General features: G+C 53.1%; 1 protein-coding gene across 2 annotated transcripts; it reads left to right on the forward strand.

The window, feature by feature from the left end:
- The first annotated feature begins 1,508 nt into the window (after positions 1–1,508).
- LOC129196456 (Krueppel-like factor 15) lies at positions 1,509–8,453 on the forward strand. 2 transcript variants are annotated; one of them, XM_054803972.1, is made up of 3 exons: positions 1,509–1,565; positions 4,347–5,385; positions 8,059–8,453. In XM_054803972.1, exons 2-3 carry the CDS (start codon positions 4,454–4,456, stop codon positions 8,234–8,236), a joined length of 1,110 nt encoding a protein of 369 aa, XP_054659947.1. In that variant the 5' UTR covers positions 1,509–1,565; positions 4,347–4,453; the 3' UTR covers positions 8,237–8,453. The 2 variants fall into 2 exon arrangements, with proteins under 2 accessions (XP_054659947.1, XP_054659948.1); XM_054803973.1 differs by lacking the exon at positions 1,509–1,565 and adding an exon at positions 2,266–2,370.
- Positions 8,454–9,014: the final 561 nt, after the last annotated feature.

Here is a 9,014-nt window from a genome sequence, read left to right on the forward strand (position 1 = left end):
GCACGGCGCATCTCCCGGGGAAGGGGCGGACGGGTCCTTACCTCTTTCTCCGCTGAACAGGTGGGCAAGGAGGTGCGGAGCCGCCGGCTATTACCTGTGAGTTGCTTTAACGTGTTACTCGTGGATCTCTGGCGTGAACATCCCACTTGCTCCACTAGGTGCTGTACAAACCTAGAGGAAGAATTGCTGCCGGTCGTTATCCCCAGTAATTTTGTGACATGGTGTGAATCAAAGCCGTTTGTGGTTGAACCCTGCGGTATCACAGTAGGTAGGACCTGAAGATTTTTGAGGAGCTAAGACTTTTCCAGTCCCTGCAAGGAATTTAAGTATTATCAGCACTTACATTAAAGACTGTGAAGTTGAGACACGGCGTTGAGTGACACCCAGAGGCACAGCAGTGAGTCAGGGAAATAGCTACCGGCTGCCCTTTCCAAATGACCGAGCAGCTTTTTTTTTTTTTTTTTTTGAGGGAGGTGTAGGTGTTTTGCTTTTGCTTTTCAAATGTAAGCCCTGCTCTGGTCTGGGAGTTTTTGTCCAGGCTCAAAATCTCATGCTTCTTACAAAGCAGAGAAATTCTGCACTCATTTCCTTGGTTTATGAGACTCGCTATGGTCAATAAGAGGTAGATAACCCCTTTTTCATACAGGGGCAACTGCCTGCCTCAGAATTGTCCTTCTGCTTGGAAATATTTAACCCCAAACCACTGTCACCATCAAACCCTACATGATTCTTCTCTCTGATCAGCATGTTTGCCCTGCACGTCGGGCAGCACTCTGACATTTTTGTTACTCTCATGCTTTTTTCCATCACGGGGTGGCTCCTGTGATGCCATAAGGAATTCCGGGCATTTTAGAATGACTCCGCGAGCCTGGAAAGCCATTGCTGCTGGCAGAGAATTGCTCCTGGGCGGCCTGCAAGTCCGCTCCTCTGCACAGTTCAGTGGGGCTCAGTCCACACTGTCAAAGGCAGCCCCAAGGCCATCCTCAAGCTCAGCCTCGCACGGACTCCCTCAGGAAGCCACAAGCTGCCTGCAAAGCCGCGATGATGTCAGAAGACCTGACGCACCTCCTTAACACAGCAGCAGCATCTGAACGCTGCGGCCCTGCCAAAACTATTCCTCCTGAAATGAAAACCTGTATCCAAATGGATGCCAGCAGCAACCGTTAGCTGCTGCTACCTGCTAGGACTCGACTTTTTTTCCCTGAAATGTTGGAGAAATCTGGGCTGTTTCCAGTGTAAATGAATAGGGAGAGGAAACAATGGCAAACGGCGGTAGGGTCCAAGGCATCTCTTCGAGGACCGGCTCCGGCAGCCGGACAAGTCCGTGCGGGCGCAGCGGGCCCGGGACAACCCGACTCCAGGCGGCCCGTGTGCCCGTCCCGGGCCGGGGGGGCTTCCAGGGCCGCCCCGACGGGCAGCGAGCTCAGCCCGGAGCGGGGCCGGGCCGTGCCGGGCGCTGACCGCCAATGGGGCCGGCGGCCGGAGCCGAGCCCTCGGCGGGGCGGGGCGGGCCGGGAGCCGCCCCCGCGCTGCGGGAGCAGCCGTGCAGCATGGACCGGAGCCGGGTAAGGGGGCGCGGGGGGGTCCCGCTCTGCAGCGCTCCCCGGGACGCTGCCTGCAGCCGCGGAGGGGCGGCTCGGAGGGGGCAAGGTCGGACCGCGGTGCGGGGGGGGGGGGGGTGTGGGTGTTGTTTTTTCCTCCCCACCCCCGGGATGAAGGGAACGGCCGGGCCAGGCTCCATCTCCCCGGCCCTGGGGGCTTCCAGCCTGCTGCTGGCCCTGTTCCCCGCGGTGGGGTTTGGGGGCAGCGGCCGTGCCAGACTTTGCTCACCCTCGCTTGTCCTTGGCCGGGTCGAAGCGTGGGGGCATCCCTCCCTTCATCGCTGAGGGATCTGCTACACGTGGCACTGGCTGCAAGTGTCTGACTTATTTAGCATGTTGTAGTTGTCCTGAAAGGCTTCACAAATCCGGGTTTCGCACGGACACTGCGAATGTAATTCACGGCTCTGAAGAGGTTACAGGTGTTTGTTCTCGTTGTTTAGTCACGAGAGGAGAGTTGTAACCCTCGGCAGAGCTCCCAGCTCCTGCTTGTTGGCTGACCTTGGGCAAATTGCTTTTCCTCTGCGTGCTCAAACTGCACACATGCTGGTTTCATACAGTAATTGAGTGCTCTTAGGGATCTGAAAAACTGTAGGAATAGAAATGCAAAGGGAAGCTTGAAAACAACGTTGACCTTGCCTTGCAATATGCTTCACTGCAGGCCAAAGTCAGGTCTCCATTTTCTTGCAGTCGCCTATCTGGGATGACAGCACTGTTGACGTGCATTTTGCAAAAATGCCGTGGATTGACAAGGCACTGACATCTGTAACAGGTATCTACAAAGTCTGTTAGTAATGGAGTACACCGCCAGGCTACACATTTCCCCTTAGCACTGCTCTGCAAGGTAGGACGTTACTAATTGCCCCCACTTAGATGGGAAACTGAGAACCAGAGCGCGCCAGAAACTACGCCAAGGTTGCACGAGAAGTCTGCAGCAGAGCAGGACACCCTGCACTGATCTCCTTAGTCCCAAACCAGCAGCTTCGCCACCGGACCTTCCTGCCCTCTGGTTGTGCTTTTCTTCATGTTGTTAGTTCCACAGAACTGTTCACTCTGAATTTGCAAGATATTACTAAATGAGGCTCCGGAGCTAAGGAGTTTATAGTGTAATACCGTTGTCCTGGGGGCATATTGAAGGGATGGAGACTTCCTGAGTTGCTCTGCAAGGAGACCTTGTTGGAAAATCAGGTTTTAAGACTTTCTGGAAGAGGTAAACAGAAGTGTTTGGTAGCCAGAGGGGGAAGGATTTTCTAGCCTCTGAAGCTTGTAGAAAGAGGAGACAAGAGAAGCAGAGATCAGAAAGAGATCATAACATTGGTGTGGAGGGAGGAGTGGAATTGGGTGCTGCCTTGATGGTGATGGTTCAGAGCATGAATTTGTGTTGTGATGAAAATCTGAAGCCTGAAGGCTGAGATTGGCCCCAAACACCTTTCTTACATCATACGTGAGCAGCAATGGTCTCTGTTCATCATGACTTGTTGAAACAGAGTTGTGCTGGAGACAGACTGTGGGCAGCACTGCAGATGGCCCCGAGCAATGTGGCATCTTGAGCTTAGCAGATTTTGAATGATGTGGGGATTATTTCTTCTTAAGGGGAAAAGTTTTTATATCACATCCAGACTGCTTCTCAAAAATTCCCTGTCCCAGCTCTCAAGACCCTGAGGAGCACTGATAACAAGGACTGGCTTGACTGGTTTGCAGGTCTGCAGAAATCTCATGGACTCACTCTGGAAAAGGTTCATAAGGGACTTTGGCACAGGTTTTCTTTCTCTTGGAAACTCACTTTCTGCATTAAATGTGAAAAGTACCGGCCTTCTTGGGTGGTTTAGGTGCTGCAGGAGCAGGATGCAGCCTCCAAGCTGCTGTCTCGCCAGGGCAGGGATGCTGTGCGGCTGCTCAGTGGGTGCTCAGGCACTGTGCTCGCAACCCAGCGAGCCACGGCAGGGCCTGTGGGGTTTGATGTGTTGAATCGTTGGAGACCAGTCCCCTTCTGAGGACCGCACAGGCCTAACCTGGAGATACCGTGATCTTTCTCACCTATTTTGAAACGTGGTGCTTGTGTCCTCAAGGGCCCTGTGAGCTGACCCCAGTCAGGCTGTCTGCGATGCTTTCTGGAGGTGTGACTGAGCTTGGGCAGACCTGCCTGAACTGGCTTTAAACTCGCTTGTTCAGGCACCGATAGCCAGCGTAACCACAGCAGTGTGGTTGCTGGTGAATACTCACCAGCTGTGGTGCTTGCGCAGAGCCCGGGGCAGTTTGGCAGCAGGCACTCTCATAGCTGTCTTCTTATCTATTCCTTAACTAGTTAGTTTTAATCCAGGCGTGATAGGTCTGCATCAGGTTGTGGTTGTACCAACATTTGCAGTGTGGAGAAACCAGCACCGTCTCTTTGATCTCAATTAACTCCTAGTTGTAAGCCACAAGTCGTGCTTTCTGCCATCTAGCAGCACATACCTGCCCTCTGGCGTAGGTGGAAGAGGGATGAAGTGTTTCATTGTGTATTTTTACTTTAATAAATTCCACAGAGAAGTTTGCTTCTAGGGGGAATCTAGCTGTTTGCAGCCTGTTGGCGTCCACCATAGGAAAATGGTTAGCATGTGTTTTTTGAGCAACAGACTCTTTAAAAAACAAAGGCCACTAACTAGTTTTGATGTTTTCTTTCTAATGCAAAGTCCATTTTATTCAAAGGTTGAGGTTTTCTTGTTTGTTTTTTAATTTGGAAATAACCTTGGTGTTGTTCCCTTGCAGATGCACGGAGACTTCCCCAGCCCCAAGAGCCCCAGCTGAGCTCTTACAGAGGCTTCTGATCCAGCCGAGCCAAGAGCTTTGTGTGGGTAGAGGACGTGAGTCAACAAATGGTCTCTGTGAGTTGCCAGGAGCTGCCACCCTCCTTGACCAGCTCTTCCCTGCTAGAGAGCTTTGCCAGTGCTCTGCAACGCAGCATGCCGCCGTCCCTTCTGCCGGGGCACGGCAGCGAGAGGGCGTCCGGCCACCCAGAAGGCTCTGGCCATCTCCTTGCAGGCAGCACCAGCCACTCTGAAGGCACCTCGTTCCCCCTCTCCGGTGCAAAGGGGGAAGACGCAAAACCCCACGTTGCTGTCTGTGAGGCTCACCTCAAGCTGCCTGACTTCTGCGGCAGCCTCTCGCAGGACTTCATTCCCACCCTGGAGGAGATCGAGGAGTTCCTAAGGGAGAAGGCTGAGTTCCTCAAAGACGAAGCAAGCGAGCATCACCCAGCTGGAGGGAAGGTCGAGATCAAATCTGAGATCAGCTTAGGTAGCTCTGGGGGACAGCCTGTCTCCAGTGTGATTCAAGAAGAAGAAGTCTCAAACGTTGCCCAGCCTGGAGGGACAGCTGATGGTAGTGACCAGGCAGTAGCTGCTGGGAGCATTCCTGTTGTCCTCCAAATCCAGCCTCTCCAGATGGACAGTGGCAACCCGCTAGCACAGAGTGCTACAGGCGGTGTCAGGGTGGCCCAGCTGGTTATCAGCTTGCAGGGCCAAAACCTGTCCCTCCTCCCTCAGGTCCAGCCCCCTGTGACCATCGTGGACCAAAAGTACGTCAAAATTGCCCCGCTGCCAGTCGCCGTGAGGCCAGGGGCACTGGCAGATGAACAAGAGGTGGAGGCACCCCCCAAATATCAGAAAGCCCCCCCTTTCCGTGTCCATAAGTGCTCGCACCCAGGCTGCGGCAAGATGTACACCAAGAGTTCCCACCTCAAGGCTCACTTTCGTCGGCACACCGGCGAGAAACCCTACACTTGTGCTTGGCCCAACTGTGGCTGGCGGTAAGTGGGAGCCGCGGGACTCTGTGCGAGTGGGTGTCCCTGCCAAAGGCCACCGCTGCTTGCCAGGATGCAGGAGAGCTCTTGGCTAGTGAAAATCCAGGATAAAATCACAAATTTTCTTTCCTGAGCGAATTATAGGTGAGAGCTGGAAGGAGGCCTGGAGGGGTAAAGTTTGTTGAGCGCTTCGGGTAGTTTTCACTCAGTCTAAAACTGCTGCAAACCCCCAGCTGAGGAAGCGTAGCTGACACTCTCCCAAACACCCCAAATCCCCCTTGAACTGGATGCCTAAGCACTCTCTGGCAATACAGCTTTTCCGAGTGATCTTGTAATTTTGCAAGCTTTCTCTGCTTAGTTCAGGGAATTTTCTGCAGCTGGGCTACAAAAATGGCTTTTCCCGTTAATATTTGTCCCAGGAAGTAGGAGTCTCACTGCTTCCTCAGCAGCCAGTGCATAGTTCTGTGTTTGTTTAGCAACACTTTGCTTTCTCTTGCTGTTTGCCTGCCCTGGCTGACTTGCATCCCTCAGACACCTGTGAGCCTGTACCATAGCTCCATGTTGTGTTTACTTTTGTTTGCTCTGCACGTGATGGTGGTTGTCATTTTCTTTCATCTGTGTTCCCTAAATTAACCCTGCTTTTTATTCTTGCTGCACTTCTCTGATTATTTTTCTGCTGCGGTGTTCTCCTCCTGGTACCGCGTACCTGTCCCGGAGGGCAGGATGCTCGGTACAGCCTTTGGCAAGAAGGACTAATAGTCCTCAGGTCTTGCGTAGTGCTTTTCATCAGCAGATCTCAAAGCATATCACAAAGAAAACTGGTGCTGGCAGAACTGAGCTTTCCTGGTTTCTTATGCAATGCTTTGGCAGACCTCGCTGCCTTGTTTCCCCGGATGGTGTGTTTTGGCTTCTGTCTCAGGGTGGTGAAACTCTGGAAGGTATGAGACTAGATCTGAATTTTAGGCAAGCTGCTATCCCTTTGCCATCAGCAATTGTCCCTCCATTTCACTTCCAACCACAGTACATGTTTACAGGCATTGGCTCCTTTCCGGTACCAACCAGTACTGCTAAACTCTCCTACACCCGACGCTCAGAGCGTGGGGATTGAGGAAGGCAACAGTGGCAACCACACAAGCATCGCTTTTCCCTCTGGGAAGGAGGAAGGGGATGGTGCTAGCCTGTACGATCGCATCCTGCGGGCTGTCTGCTGAGTTGCTGTGCTCTGCTCCACTCCCTGCCCTCCCCCTCCGTGGGAGCAATTACGCTATCGAGTGATGTACTCAGCTGCGGCTGGGGTTCTCCGGGCCACGCTCCCTTTTCTAGATGTGGCTCTAACTGTAAATATATATGTAATGTCTCCTGGCCCTGCTTTCTGTGAGGGGCTGAGACCTTGGAGCTTGCTTCTTGCAATAAAGCTGGAAAAGAAGTCAGTGGTTTCTACGGAAGACATGAGGATGGCCTTGGGATGCATTTCATTTTCACAGAAGGCTTTGTGAGCAGGCGCAGTATTTACTGTACCAGGTGTGAGCCTGAAATCCTATCGCTGGGAGTCTGGGGTTACATCTGAAGCTCCTTGCTTTGTGCTTCTTTGCGTGGGCATGTTTCAGCCATGTGGAAAAACCCTTCCGTCCTAATACTCCTGCCATCTGTGTTGGCTCCTTAGAGGCAGAACAGGAGCAGATCCTGTCCGGTCCTCCTCTCCAGCACCCCCCTGACTCTCGGACATGCAAAGCATGCTGAAGTCACACCAGCTCCCAGGCCGTGTGGAGACCTTTGAGGTGGCACTCGTAAAACTGCTGTGGACCATTTGGCTGCAGGTGCCCCCAGGTCTGGATCTGTGTGTGCCAGGTGGAAGAAAGGGTGCAGGAGAATTAATTTGGGACACGCATGTGGTTAAAGGGATTTTCCAGGCAGTTTGGCTGATCTGCTCCAGGTGTGGGAATTACACAGACAAGCAGTCTGAACACTGGGTGCATTCTCAGAACAGCAGTCAACTTGCTTCGGTGTGGAAACCTCTGCTTCTGTGCTCCAGGCTGGATGTGTTTGCTTTTCCTCACTTGTGCTTGGTATTTAAGCCAGCGCACAGGCTGCTTCTCTCTCCCCAGCTCCTGACCAGCCCAGGCTGACAGTGAAAAATCGCTGCCATTCTGAGAAACAAGGGGATGCTCAGAGTTTGTAAGGACAACCCATGGTCTATCAGGAAAAACAAGCCTTCTCTCAACAGCGATGCTCTTCTTGGTTGGATGTGGGAAGTTACAGCAAAACCTTTCCACACAGGCTTCTGAACCGCCTTCTCTTAGTCACTGCCAGCCTGGGCTGATGCCGCGAAAAGCGATTTCTCTCAGTACCTGCCCTTGGGGCTGTCACCTCCCAAACGGTTTCAGCAAGTCTAAAACAAAGGAAGGACATAGGTGGACAGTGTCCTTCAAGGAAAGAAATTAATTCTTTTCCTCTTTCCTATCTCTAAATCACCCCGTGGAGGGTTTTTTTTCTTTCCATTTTTTTCCCACCGTGCCTCACTGGTAGATTGGATGGAGCAGAACAGAAGTGACCTGTCTAGGGTCACCCCAAGAGCCTGTGGCAGAGACAGACCTCAGCCTCCCACGTGCCGGGGTCCCCGCGTTCCCTGTCCTGTCTAACAGCCAAGGCTGGATCCACCATGCTTCCCTTCTCCTGCAGGTTTTCCCGGTCGGATGAGCTCTCCCGTCACAAGCGTTCCCACTCCGGTGTCAAGCCGTACCAGTGTGCCGCCTGTGAGAAGAAGTTTGCCCGCAGTGACCATTTAGCCAAACACATGAAGATCCACCGGGGCCAGCCGTACGGCCAGCGGACACTTCAGGGTGGCAGCAGGAGTTAAGTCTCGCTGCTCGTCCTTGCGAGGCTGAGTCCAGGAGGCCCCTAAAGCCAGGCAAACAGAATGCAAAGCCCACTACACTAATGAAGAGGGAGAAATTAATTTCTTTAACAAATGATAGAAGATCCGCTGTTAGACTGCTATTCAAGGATGATCTATATACAGGGCCTGTTTCTGATACTGCTGTCCCTCTCTTAAATATATGTGATGGAAACCTAAGTTAATTCAGGGTGAGTGTGTGTGTAGGAAAGCGGGGCTGGGGTAGAGGACAGCTTTACACGGTCCCTTTGCACAGCTTGGGGGTGTCGCCTGCCTGCTGCGCGGTGACAGGCAAGAACTGGCTTACAGCTCTGCATCCCCGCCGTGGAGCATCCCCCGGGCTGCTGCAGCTGCCAGTCTCACCGGGATCCCAAAGCTCTTGGTCAGCAGCATTTCTGAGGCAGCCAGAGAGGATTTGTTCTGGCTGGACTGGCTCAGAAACCCGTGTGCATGAGCCCATCTGGCAGGGTGGCATCCAGGCAGAACCACGGATGGATGGGGGCTGTTTGTGTGATGTGCAGCAGCTGCCAGGGCCGAAGGCAGACGTTGGGGACGGCTTTTCCGATGCGGTTGAGGTGGTGGTTGTGTTGTCCCTAACTCTGCTTTTCTGCGTTGGTGGTTTTTCACCTGATTGGTACTGGGCGTACTGGTGTCCTTGGGGAGTGTGACACTGCGGCTACGGTTTGAGGGGGGCAGGAAACGCATCTGTTCAGCTCGCTCAATGGTGCGTGTTGAAAGGGGA

This window comes from Grus americana, chromosome 25 (assembly GCF_028858705.1).
Source record: "Grus americana isolate bGruAme1 chromosome 25, bGruAme1.mat, whole genome shotgun sequence".
NCBI classification, from domain to species: Eukaryota; Metazoa; Chordata; class Aves; order Gruiformes; family Gruidae; genus Grus; species Grus americana.